The 14,037-nt window shown below is 42.2% G+C and overlaps 1 protein-coding gene across 1 annotated transcript; it reads right to left on the bottom strand.

Annotated features, from left to right (window-relative positions):
• Positions 1-8,742: 8,742 nt before the first annotated feature.
• Positions 8,743-12,842, bottom strand: lratd2b (LRAT domain containing 2b). Its single transcript, XM_072680373.1, has one exon. It carries the CDS (start codon positions 12,220-12,222, stop codon positions 11,410-11,412), a length of 813 nt encoding a protein of 270 aa, XP_072536474.1. The 5' UTR covers positions 12,223-12,842; the 3' UTR covers positions 8,743-11,409.
• Between the last annotated feature and the right edge of the window lie 1,195 nt (positions 12,843-14,037).

Below are 14,037 nucleotides of genomic sequence, written 5' to 3'. Positions count from 1 at the left end.
TGGCATAGAACAAATATATTTAACCCATCTGTGGTAGTGAACACACACACACTAGTGAGCTGGAAGTAATGAGCACACACATGCCCAGAGCAGTGGGCAGCCAACTGGGAGCAGAGAGGGTGAAGGGCCTTGTTCAAGAGCCCAACAGTGGCATCTTGTCAAGCCTGGGTATCAAACCCACAACCCTGTCATCAGTAGCCCAGAGCTCTAACTGCTGAGCCCCCACTGCCCACACTGTGTAGTTTTTTTACATTATTTCCATCTCTAATTTTAATTATATGTTCATTATTGTCCATTATGTTATTAACTGTCTAAACCAGTGTAAAAGGCTAAAAGCTAATGCTATGTGATTGGGTGAAGCAAGTTGTGTTCCACCAGTGAGTAGATGAATCAAGCCAGTTGATAAGTTCGGCCAGGGAGAGCAAGCAAGCCAGCCATCTGTGCGTGCGACGGCCAGAGGTACAGCGTTGCGGCCAGCCAAATAGAACAAGCAAGCAACAGCCTGAGGCTGGCCAGGCAGAGAGAAGGCGAGTGAGCAGTATGCGACAGCCTGAGGTACCACCTCGAGGCTCAGGAAGTCAAAGGAAACGTGTCGGTAGCCAGAAAGCAATTGAAAGGATAATGCTAATGCCAGACTGACCAGCATAGAAAGCATGTCCGACCAGCTACAGCCTCTTCAGATACTTAACCGCCCACAGTGCTGAGAGGACCCAGAGAGGATGGCAACACTATCCGCTAAGACTTGGGAATAATTACAAAAGATATGTTTGTTTTTATAAGTTCTTTTTAGGCCCTTTCAGACATGCACGGTAACTCAGAATCGCACTGGACATTACCCAGAGTACCGGCATTTCCCCAGAGCTTCATCCTGCCAGCCTCCTGTACAAGGTCTGGGTGAGCTCATGTGTGAACAGAGCAGGTCGTTTTCCAAAGAATTCACAGTGGGCGCGTTGATGACATGATTATGCCTGAGTCGATAGCCTTGTTCGGCATCTTCATCTTCTGTGCTGTGTAACAAAACAGTGCTATTTCCACAGCATACTTTTAGTGTCCCGCCATGCCTCCTGCATATGCTACACAGGCGCCACCCCTGGCCTAAAACGCGCAGAACATGTCCCGCAGTGGCTGTATACTACTCTGGATAATGTCCAGACTTGATTCTTCAGACAATTTATGAAGTTCAGGTGTAAAAAGCGGCTTTACAGTGCTAAGCTAGGCTAAGCGAAACAAACCTAAAATACATTAGTAAAGCTATGCAATTGTGGGGTGTCAGGGTGAGGTAAACCAGCCAATAACAGCAGAGCTTATGTTTTTTGTCATGAAAAAATGCAGTCTTACAACCCTGTTTACAACCCTGTTATTTCTGTAAAAGACAATTTAGGGTGTTTTCTTTTATGGAAATAACTTAGGCTTGTAAACAGGCTTGTAAAACTGCATCTGAGCACCTTTTACCCCAACTTAAGTCACAACTGAACTATTTATACATTAAAGAACAACTTACTCAATAAATGCATTTTAATGCAACCTTTACATAGATTCACATATGGATTATTTGATTAAGAAAATTTATTTATCATAATTTTTTTTATCAAAGTAAGTGTTATGCTGTAGATTGAATGTATCGGGTATGTTTAACATGCTATGCCATGGCATTATATACACATCTGTGCTTTGGACTTTCTCACGCCGCAGTTTTACATTCAGAGTCCTAAAGGCATGGGGACTCCCCTGACCCACCACCCGCCTTCCCTCTCCAGTCTCTGTGTGGGACTCAGACACGTCTGCAATCACAGAACCCTTGCAGTGCAAACAGTCTCAGATGTTTCCATGGTAGTGAGCGGCTGTGAGTGAGCCAGGCATTGTGCTGCTAACATAACAGTCTTTTTCGGTGGCGTAGAGAGACAGAGCCGAGGATATGGCATTTTAATGCCGGTGTGTGTAAGTGGTTAATGTTTGGCTGTGAAATACCAGATTACAGGAGTAAAACCACACTTATTGGGCTAGCATGGCAGGGAGATCCATTTGGTTGCAAAGTGATTAGATTACATAGATTTGGGTAATACACAGAGATGTGTTGGGGCTTCCATGCAAGCAGTGTAATTATGTCATGTAATTAGCAGTGTAATATCATTGTATTGTATTTAAACAATATAAAAAGACACGTGCATTTTCTTCTCACTGTCTGACAGGTCAATTCGGATTACCAAAATTATTTCTATTTGCTAAATGCCAGAATAATGAGAGAGGCAATTATTTAAGGCAATGTTTATAACTTTCTTCAAAGTCAAAAGTTTAAATACACTAAGATTACTGTGCATTTAAACAATTTGGGACAGCCCATATGATGATGTCATGTCTTTGGGAGCTTCTGATAGGTTTATTGGCAACATCTGAGTTAATTAGAGGCACACCTGTGGATGTATTTTAAGGCACACCTGAAACACACTGCTTCTTTGTGTAACATCATGGGAAAGTCGAAAGAAATCAGCCAAGATATCAGAAAGAGAACTGTGCACTTGCACAACTCTGGCTCATCCTTAGGTACAATTTCCAGAAGCCTGAAGGAGCCTCGTTTATCTGTACAAATAATTATACGCAAGTACAAACAAGATGGGAATGTCCAGCCATTATGCCGCTCAGGAAGAAGACAGGTTCTGTGCCCCAGAGATGAATGTGCTTTGGTCCGAAATGTCAAATCAACCCAAGAACAAAAGTTAAAGTCCTTGTGAAGATGCTGGCTGAAGCTGGTAAGAGTGTGTCATTATTTACAGTGAAACGAGTACTGTATCGTCATGGGCTGAAAGACCACTCTGCCATAACTCAAAAAAACATAAAAAGCCAGATTAATATTTTCAAATGCACACAGGGACAAATACCTTCATTTTTGGAGACATATCCTGTGGTCTGACGAAAGTAAAAATGACCTGTTTGCCCATAATGACCCTTGTTACGTTTGGAGAAAATCAAGCCTGAGAACACCCATCCCAACTGTGAAACACGGGGGTGGCAGCATCATGTTGTGGGGTTGTTTTGCTGCAGAAGGGACTGGTGCACTTGGCATCCATGGCATCATGAGGAAAGAACATTACATGGAAATACTGAAGCAATATATAAAGGACAGCAGCCAGGAAGTCAAAGTTTGGGCGCAATGGGTCTTCCAAATGGACAATGACCTGAAGCAGACTGCCAAACTGGTTACAGAGTGGCTTAAGGAGAACAAAGTCAATGTTTTGGAGTTGCCATCACAAAGCCCTGATCTCAATCCTATTGAAAACGTATGGGCAAATCTGAAAAGGCATGTGCGAGCAAGGCGGCCTACAAACATGGCTCAGTTACATCAGTTCTGTCAAGAGGAATGGGCCAAAATTTCTGACAACTATTGTGGAAGGATATCTAAAACGTTTGACCCAAGTCATACAGTTTAAGGGCAGTGGTACCAAATAAAGAACAGGGCAATGGTACCTTAAACAATTGACCTAAAATGTCAAACAGTGAAAAAAATGCATATGTGTCTTTTTATATAGTGTAAGTAAACTTCTGGTTTGAACTGTAAGTTTTTATTTATATTATTTATATTATGTGTATATTCAACAAAGGCTTTGTTTCTCCCTTGACAGAGATGGCTGTCACCCTGCCAAGTGAGTAAAAACTGTGTAGAAGGCTACATCCACCTGGAGTGGTATTCAGCCTCCAAAAACAAATGCTTTGCGGCTGTGGTCCAAGAGGCTACAGCATAATCCAGACGCTCGGTAGGTAGGCTACCTGTAAGGTTCCAAAGCACGCTCATAGAAATACTCAGATTACCCTACCCTACTCTGATTACTCTACCAACAGGCCTGAAAAACAACAGCAGCCAGCTAAATAATAGGCTGCACTACACTAAATTGGTATATCGCTACAATGAAAAACATGTATATCCATTTTTGTCCGTTTTTAGTTTTCTTCATGGTTTGAACTCTGTAGCTGTTCTGTACACTGTTTAAATAATTCAGCATGGACAGACCAATAGAAATGCTGTAAAATTCATTGGAATAAATGTATTACTTATTACTTATTTTACATTAACATCCTTTTTACTTTTTTGGAATTTGGTTTTTCACTGGACAGTAACGATGTACTATATTATTATGTACTATAAATGGCATCATTAATAGCATCATCATAAGAACAGTTCGGCATAAAGTAAGCACAACCAAAGGACATTTTGAGCATGTTCTGAAGGCCAAACTTAGAAATATTACAGTCAGATGAGACAATGTTTTAGTATTGTCGGAGGGCTGGACGCCTTATTACACACTTCTGTTACCAAATAATAGTATTACCAAAGAATAATATATATATATATATATATATATATATATATATATATATATATATATATATATATATATATATATATATATGAGATTCCCTCTGCTTTCTCCTCACCCCGTGTCTTGCGCTCTCATTGGCTGTGGCTAGTCACTGCACTAACATCTGATCACAACACTTTGCACACTACAGGATTTAGAGTCGCTGACAGGTCCAGATATTAAATCTGCTGGGTATTGGTCAGAATCCTGCAAGGTATGAGCGATCACTCAGTGAACTCTTGGATTGCATCTTTCAGCAGTTGTAATAGTGTCAGTGTGAACCTGGCATTATATAAGGTTTGTAAAGTGCATGTTCTGTCCATGAGCCCCATGGTCACGAGCTTTCAGCCAGCCCCAACCCTTAGATATCCATAAGCTTCTAGGTGTAGAGAAGGTACACAGAGTGGAGAACCCTTAAGCCCAAAAGCGATGTAGGGCCTACAGTAACTGTTTGTGAAGTCCTGTCATCCTCTAGTCCTCTCATCCACAGGACGCTGTTTGCTCAGTATTTCTGGTTGGTGGACTATTCTCAGTCCAGCAGTGACGCTGAGGTCACGCAAATACTACCTGCTCTGGGTTGGTCCTGTGGTGTTCTGACCATTGAAGAACAGGGTGAAAGGAGGCTAGAGTAGTATGCAGAGAAACAGATGGACTGCAGGCCACAGTGCTCCTATATGGGAAGTGGAGCTGATAGAATGGGCCGAGTTCAACACATGCAGAGTTTGAGCTCTCCTTATGCGGACACTGTAGCTCACATAGCAACTCGGATTCCCATAGGTAGCAGATTCAGGATGTGATGAGCTACTCTCCACTGTCAACAACAACATATACTTCCGAAGTTGGCATTGCGTTTTACAGCTTCGCCAGTTTTCACTAAGGCTTTTTGCTAGTAGGCTGGTGTATGTAAAGTTATGTAAAGTTTGGGGGCGTTATATATCAAACAATTTAAAGATTTTGAATATGGCGTCTTAAGATACTTGTCTGTCCATTTCTACACTTAATGCACAAAAAAAAAAACATTATTATGAGTCCAGTACAATCACATCAAAGACATGTACCCTGTGGAGCAGGAAGTCAGTGTTTGTAATCAGTGTCATTACAGGAGGTGTTTCCTGTATGCTCCAGCTTGTGAGAAAGGCCTACTGTATACACACTATCTACAGCATAATAGAATTAAAGTCAGTGGCCTACTTAGATAAGCAGCCTAGCAGCCAGTTAATCTGTTCAATGAAGGGTGTACACAGTCACATCATAATATCATGACAAAATTAATATAAACAAACGTTTATAAAGTCATTTGAATCATTTTATGGTTCTGTTAAAACACTGGCCAGTTCAGTTCTACCAGAAGACTCTAGAGACATAAGGGCAGTAAAATGTAAGTAAGTAAATTGACAAATAAAGAAATGGGAACAATGTTAGCAAGTTAGAACTGTTGATTGTCTTTGGCATAGGGCCTCGTCGTCAGCCCAGGTCGGGATTTGGGGTCTTTTAACACAGATGGAGGCTTGTGATTGGCCGAAGAACGGGGACGCAGAATTGGAGTCTCTTGGTAGAAGCTTCACTGGAGTGTGACCTAGTGTGACCCAGACTGTTATAAAAAGTTTTGCCAACACAGTATTTGTCCATCATAAATGGTGAATATGGTTGTCTTGTCTCGTGACATGCACTACAACATAGTGTATCGGTGTATATATCTATCATCCACTATGTACTGTTGCTATACCATTTCATAAGAAATTTCATTAAAATACAAAGACAATGTGGTGTGTGAGACTATGAGTGCACAAATGAAAGTGCGCTGGATTTTCTGGAGATTCAAATCTCACATAGACTTTTAGTTTGAAACGGAATCTTATCTTCCCTTGGTATCTGTACATCTTATCTTGGGAGCGCAGTCAACTTTTCCAGCAGCAGTAGATAAATCCTCGCTTCTTTGGGTAAACAGAGATTTCCTTGGGCAACGCCATGTTCCAAACTGTGCCAGCTTTGGGAATCTACAGCCTGGCCCCATGAAGCAGATGTATGCAAGCTAGTTAGGTTAGTTACGTCTCCCCTGTAGTGTGCCTCACTGGCAGCTCTTCACAGCAACTTCACTGAAGAGAGCTAAGCATTAGATTAGCGCTCTCGGCAGGGTGTCAGTCTCAGGTCACGGAGAGACACGGTTCTAAGAGACACAGCAATGTATAAGGGCTACTGTAAAATATGCCTTATGTTAATATAGTAAGAAATCATTTCAATTCAATAGAGCTTTCAACATTATAAAAGTACAAATATTTCAAACATAACCTCCAACCCCCAAAGCTAATATGCAAGCCACAAATTACCTGGTAACAAAAAGTTAAATATGAGGTCTGTATTAATGTGTTGTTTAAGATGTCCAAATTTAACCTCTCTGTTGGTGGAACCTACAATTAGGCAGGCTAGATGGCTAGTTTGTGGTTGTCCACCTCACTATAGTGATGTTTAGGGGACACACACCTGCTAAATTCAGCTACTATCAGCTGGAAATCAGTGTTTCCAATTATAAAAAGTGTGGTGAGTGTTTTTGTTCAGGTGTGAAACATCAGGGACAATATTGAAGACAATATTTTGTCTTTGACTTAAAGAGTTTTACCTTTAACTACTTTCTCTACTGCAGCTTTAGTCGAATGACCTGAAACTGACCTGTATTTTTTTCGCATTTATAAAACCACAGTACTCTGGCTGTAGAAATACTGGGCCAACAAAGCATGGTCTGCTTGTTTTAGGTGGATGTGGGGAAAAGCCTGTTTCTAATGAGCACATGAAGTCCAGGACTGCCAGAGACATCTTTGAAAAGTGTAATAGGAGTTTTTGCTAAGTTTGGTTGGTGTTAATTATGTCCCAGGAAAAATAATCCTAGACTGACAGCTACATTTCATTGTCCTCCTCAAACAGTAGTTTCGAACAGTCACGGTCAGAGGTTTACATACTCTCAACAAAATGTGGGACAACATCTTCAAAAAAAAAAGAAAAGTCAAAATTGTGTATTCTGGACCAAGCATTTTGCAAATACCTACCTATATTAATAATGTAGTGGTGCTAAAAGCCCCAAAACTTGCCAAGGCCTCTTAACCTCCTGATAGTGATCATAACTGACTACAGCTGGTAGCTTCTCTGGGTTAGTTTGACAGCACTCATTGGATTGACCAACACAAAGTCCAGGGAACTCAGTGCAGATGAATATAAGAATAATCATAGAGTTACACAACTCTGGAATGTCTTGCAGATTCCAAGCTCATCAGTTGAGGAAATTGGTTCGAATGGTCGGGAACAACCCAAGTCTTCAAAAAGGCTCTCCAAGTCCTTAAAGAAACCAACAAGTTTAACTGAATCAATTTTGCTAATAAGAGTGGTCAAATGTCCAACCGGAATTCTACCAGAAGCTTGTTGATGGCTACCAACTTTGTCTGGTCAAGGTAGAACTTGCTACGGGACATTTGCCTTGTGCACCAAAGTCTTGTCACCAGATCTTCTACCAACAACTAGTTAACAAGCTTTTCCTGAATCAAGAGAGCTGGAACAGGGGAAAAACTAGCAGTACGCAAGACTAGCATACTCAAGACCCGGGACAGACTTCACTTCTATCCTATCAAGTAAAGGCAATTGCTCTTCTACACTCACTGGCCATGTTAGTATATGAGCTCAGTATACAGCTCACAATATGTTTTAATCTGTATACAACCCTGTTTTTCCCTTTAATAGTGAAAAAAAGCTCTGCTTTTATTGGTTGGTAAGCCACATAGCATAAAAATTAAAATAATTAATATTAGTCTTACCCGATAGTATTGCTGTCCTCTCTGGGTCCTCTCAGCGCAGTGTGCTGCATAGTGATCAACACCACCTTATTCTCCCAGTGTCACAGTTGCATTGCACTGCATTGCCAGCTTTGACCTGGACTAGTGGGCAAGCTGTTGGTTATGCCGGCTTTTCTTTTTTTTTTGAGGTTCACGGTTCGTCACTTCTACGTTCCATGTAACTCTCCTTATTCCACTATGCCAAGGAAAATACAGCTATACAACTATGATGTTTGAGGTCTCAAGTTAACTTTTTTTTTTAAAACTGTATAATAAAATGCCTTATGATTTTATTTTAAGAAATTACAACTATGGATTAGTGGAAAACACATGCTTTATTGATCCATTGAGACTGACTGTGCTACAGGTCTGCATATAAAAATAAGTGACACAAACTGCTGCAGATAAATACAGGATTTGAGACCTTGCAGGCCTTCGAGAAGAGATGGTCATTTTCGGAAAGAACACCACTGTCTTTGACAGTCTGAGAGAATAAACAACTTGTAAATGAGTAGAAAAGCATCTCATCTATAAAAGTTCTGTGTAATGGAAGAAAGGTTTCGTACTCAGCCGAGAATTTGGAGAGTCTTTATTCGTCTACCTTTAGAAATGACTAAGCTTGGGCCTCTCTGTATAAGCTGCCCACACGGAAAAACCCTTCACTTTTAACCAATGTTTACCAACTTCAGTCCATATATGCACCACACAGTTTCACACCTGAGTCGCATAAACAGCAAAGCCTTTTGAACAGAGACAGCACACAACTGTGTAGGATAGGTTAGGCCTACAGAACCAAAGATGGGAATCATTGCTCTACAGCCCTTGATTACCTGGCTCGGGTGGGGATTCGAATTGGAACAGAATAAAGACCAGTCCTAAAGGAGCGGACTGAACACATACTGTATGATCTAATCCCTAAAAAAGAGTTTCCCAGCTTAGTTCCACAAAGCAAGCTTTCTCAGTAAACCAGATAGCTTAAGGACCATTTCAGCCAGACAATCTGCACCACAGGTCACCGATCTCATCTACACAAAGCCGGTGTGATTGCAAGTTTTCATGTCAATCAAAACCTGCCCAGAACTCATTTTTTGGATATGGTCTTAGTCTTGAAACAGTGGTTAAGTTATATAAAGGGCTCCTGCTGGGTTTGCAACTGATCTACATTTGGGGCCTAGCTTTACAGAGAAGCCCTGCTTTGTGAAACAATCTCCTTGTTCAAAGGTTCTGTAACCTGGGACTGGATTCTGCATCACTGCATGGTTAAGATGTAGTCATTCATAGTGGTCTGATGTGACATAGGCTACCTCACATAAACCAATTAGATGAAATGGGTGAAAATATGCTGCCTTATGATCATGTGTGATAATAATTGCTGAAAATTTCATTTTTAAAAAAAGTATTGCTGGTGAAGAGGCACATGCAGGACATTGTAAGTAAAAACAACTCCAAAGGTATCGTACTGGCACTATTTTTCCATCTTTAGCATTCCAAATAAAAACTCACATGTAGGTACACTGGTGAATTTGGATAGTCAATAAAATGGTTATTTCAGTTCTTGACATTCAGATCCCTGGTTTCCATCACCCTCACTGTAAAACTAAAAATCAAGCTGGTAGGTTTCTCTCTAACCATTTCACACTAGACCACACTAAATAACTTTGTTTACTCAACTACAAAAAATTTATGAAATTTCATCTTTAGGAAAAAAGCCTATTAAAAAAAAGTAAATACCTCTCTTGAGTTTCTTCTTTTAAAAAACTCTAAACAAGAATCCTCTAGAAAAACTAATGTTAAACATTTTCTCAACCTTACAAAAGCATTGTGTTGGTCTTAGACTGTAAAAGTTGACATGTTAAGCCCATTAAGAACTTTAGCTTCTGATGAAACCTTTGTGAATCGTCCCCTCTCCAGCAGTTAACTTGCTTTAGCACACCCATGTAATGAGAAAAGCTGATTAGATAGATCTAGTGTGCCAGAGCTGGGCTAGCAGCAGATAGTTCCTAGGACCAGGATTGGAAAACACTGACTCAGTGACGTAAATACTGACATTGCAGGCAGAGCAATTACACTGGGGCCCTGTGATAACCAGGCCCCCTGGCATTTTTATTGGACCCTTATATCACTGCTTACGCAATCTTACACATGGGTCGCTTCATAATAGGATTACTATTATGATTATTAGCCAGCACCATCTGGGCTTATATTATCACTACATTGTAATAATAATAATAATATTGATTAAAAAACATGTATAACCTAACAGGTGGCTCTCTGTATAACAGTATATATATATATAACATATCTTTGGTTTCCCCTCGATTTTTCTTATGGTAATAGAACCCATGGTAGCCTGGCTAGCAGTGGATGAAAGAACAGCTACCACTAGAACGCCTACCATGGGCTGTGAAGTTGCTCAGACTAATTACAGTCCAGGTACCTTAGGTACTTTGCTCCGATTGTCTAAAAACATCTCTGGTGAAACTGCAAGTTGCGACAACAATATCATGTGTTTGTTAAATATGACTTCAATAATACCGAATATCGGCACGTCTACTACACACCTTCCACCAGTTTTCAAAATCTGTTAGGATGTAAACAAAGTCATTCGCAGGGGCCTGTTGTGAAATGGTTCATCACATATATTATATATGCGCAAACCCACCAATGAACCTTACACGCCTTCTGAGTCTTAGATGTAAATGTTGATAATGGTAAAATCATGGTAAGTTTATAATGTTTTCTTTGGGGACCTGCATTTATGTCTGTATCATAACTGCATGATTAGAAAACATAGTTTATGCCCAAAACTTCAGACAATCTCAGGCAAAATCTCATACAATTGTAAACAAATTCTGACCCCGGTTTCTCTAGAATGGAGCATTCCACACCAAACCACTCTGAATGACTTGGTTTATATCAGAAATCATTTATTTATACAGAAATTTTGTAAAATAGGTGGAATTCCCCTTTAACAGTTAATTCCAAGGCTTGAGACACAGCAAGAGGGCCATATACATGAAAACAACATTATTATTTATCTTTTAAAGGAAATGGAGCCCATAAAGGTTCCCATAGTCCACCAGCACTGCACAGTTTTGTGCCGCCCCACCAACTGAGTCAGACCATTACTTAATTATTAAGTCCTTCTCCGGCCGAATCAGATGTGAATCAGCAGGAAACGACACACAGGTAGGGTTTCAGGCAGGGCCTTCAAGGCTGGAGCTGGCTGACACTCCTAGTCAGTTACAACCGTAACCACTATCGATCTCCTCACTACAGTTCAAATGGTTGGCCAGCTCCTGCAGCACGGCCTCCCGTCCTATCTGGTCGTTCCTTCTCTTTTCCATAACCAAGTCCTCCAAGCTCTGGAACTCCAGCACGTGGCTCTTCTTCTCGCTCAGCTGCAGCTTCATCCTGTACGGCTGCTTGCCGATCCGGATCTCGCCGCCCACCTTGAACTCCCGCCGGCCGAAGCGGCACCAGGCCGCAAAGCACTCCGAGTTCCTCCAGTACAGGTCTCCGTCCTTTGCGCCAACCTGGTCCATCGCGGCCTGCACTACAGCGGCGGGCCGCAAGGGTCGGAATTTGTACAACTCGTTCACTAGCCGGCCTCGCCTGCCCTGGGAGGCGTCCACCAGAAAGTCCATCTTGATCTCGCCCCTGTGCAGGTGGACCACCTGGAGGTCGCCCGCATACACGGCCCAGTGCGGGTACTGCCCGGCCGCCACAAACTCCAGCAGGTCACCGGCCTTGCACTCGTTCAGCAAGTTCTCGCAGGGCTGGGTGGCCGCCTCGATGGACCTGGGGTTCCTCTCGTACACACACTCCTCACGGTAGTAAACGGAGCACTCCAACTCGTTCCTTCCGTCATACTGGTTCCTCTCGTCCTCCTTGTCCATGTCGTCCACGTTGTCCTCTTGCTCATCATCATTGGAGAAGATGTAGGACACGCCGATTCGGGGACAGTCGTCCTCCGGCTCGTATCCGTTCGGGTCCGCTGTGGGAACTTCGCTGTAAGTCAAATGGGTCAGTTTTTCCACTTGGTTGCCCATTAAAACGTCTTTATTGACTAGTTTTTTGCTTCCTTTCCCTTTTCCCACAATTTTTAAGGGGTTTCGAGGCTTTACAACAACAGCAACAGCAACAACGACGACGACAACGACGGCGACGACGATAATAACAACGACGGCGACGACGAGGACGACGCCGCCAACGACGTCGAGGACGACGTGCGCGCGAGTCAACGTTTAGTAGGGTTAAGTGAAGGAGGCTTCCGCTCCAGAGCGAAGCAGGTAGCTGGAGTCAGTTTAGTCCATGCTGCTGCTGCTGCTGCTGTATTAGAAGTCCACAAAACCCCAATTCGAGCGTGTATTTCGATGTTTCCCTCAGTTTCTGACCTCTTCCATGGCTGTCCTGAGTAAACTGTGAACAGGTGTGTTTCACCTGTTCGCTTCCTGGAGTCGCGCGACGAGGAGAAAAGCGCGGTCGCCACGGTAATGAACTCGCCAAAACACGTTAAAGACGGGCTGTGCTCCCTCTTCGACTGCGATTTTCCCTCAGAAGTTTAAAGACGAAGTAACTTGGGGACGGTTTCAGCCCTCTTTCGGCAGGGACCGAGCTCCCACAGACAGCGCTGCTCGGTGTTGTGCCGAATGCTGTGCCCTCAGCGGACTAAATATCCGCACAGCGCGCTGCGTCTTAAAGCGACAGCGCACTTTATGAAGTAGGAACTACTAGCTACTCCACGGGACATTCACAACAGCCTCCTGTTGCTTAAAGGCACAATCCACCGAATATTCTGAAGTGGTGGATAATTAAATGGCTACAAAGCAAACATGGTAATTTAACATTTTTGGTGTAAAATGCTCCTTTCTGAGGAAAATCGAGGCATCAGTTACAGTGGTGGTGAATGCAACCAGGTGTCCGAAGAGTTGTAATGTCTCTAAAAGCTACGTCACAGACATCGATTACATGAAATTGTTCAGAATGAGGCAATGATGTCCCTTCTACTGAATGCATTCAGTACATGCACACAGCTTGTCTAGTCCCTGTAGAGAAGTACTGCCTATAGAACAGTACCAGAGGGATATATGGCCCTAGCATTAAGCTGTGGAGAAGTGGAACCGTGCTTACTGGGATGATGGTGCTCCATCCAATGCTTTTTGGGATGAGTTGGGGTGTTGGGGATGAAGTGGGGTGGTTATCATCCAACATCCCGACCACTCTAACACTCTAATCGCTGAATGCAATCAAATCTTCACAGCAATGCTCCAGAATCTGGCGGAAAGCCTTCCCTGGATGGTGGAGACAGTTGCTCCAACAAAAGCAGGATAAGCTCTTTTTTTTATTTCGGAAGAAATAATGAAGGAGCAGGCGTCCCAATACTTTTGTCTACAAACTGTCCGCGAAGAAAATATTTTGTTCCAATATTTGACCCTCATCTAAAAACATCTAAAACATGATGATGCTTTTTGATAACAAATAAATAGCTATATGTATCACCGCCACTGTAATGCATCGTTTCACTATGATAAACCCCTATGAATGGCTTTGTTTACATCCCAAAGATAATATTACATTTCCATTACAATTACAGCATTTGATAACCGGGCAAATTCTCCCATAATCATTTTTTTATAATTTACCACAAACACAGCCTTAATATGGTGAACACAAGATAGCCTTTAAAAGGGGCAGTCCGAGGATATTATAGATATGCACAAGGAAGCAAAGGCTACAAAATAATAGTGCTTAAATATCAATATACGGTGAGCACTGCACTACTGAATCAGTGAGGGAATGGATGGGGCATCATGCCGCTCAAGCACTGTCTAGAGAAGGCCGTCTTTCAAAACTCGGCATCAGAG

The sequence above is a fragment of the Salminus brasiliensis genome, chromosome 5, assembly GCF_030463535.1.
Source record: "Salminus brasiliensis chromosome 5, fSalBra1.hap2, whole genome shotgun sequence".
NCBI lineage: Eukaryota > Metazoa > Chordata > Actinopteri > Characiformes > Bryconidae > Salminus > Salminus brasiliensis.
The sequence above is the reverse complement of the archived record's forward strand: the minus strand, read 5'-3'. Positions and strand labels throughout refer to the sequence as shown.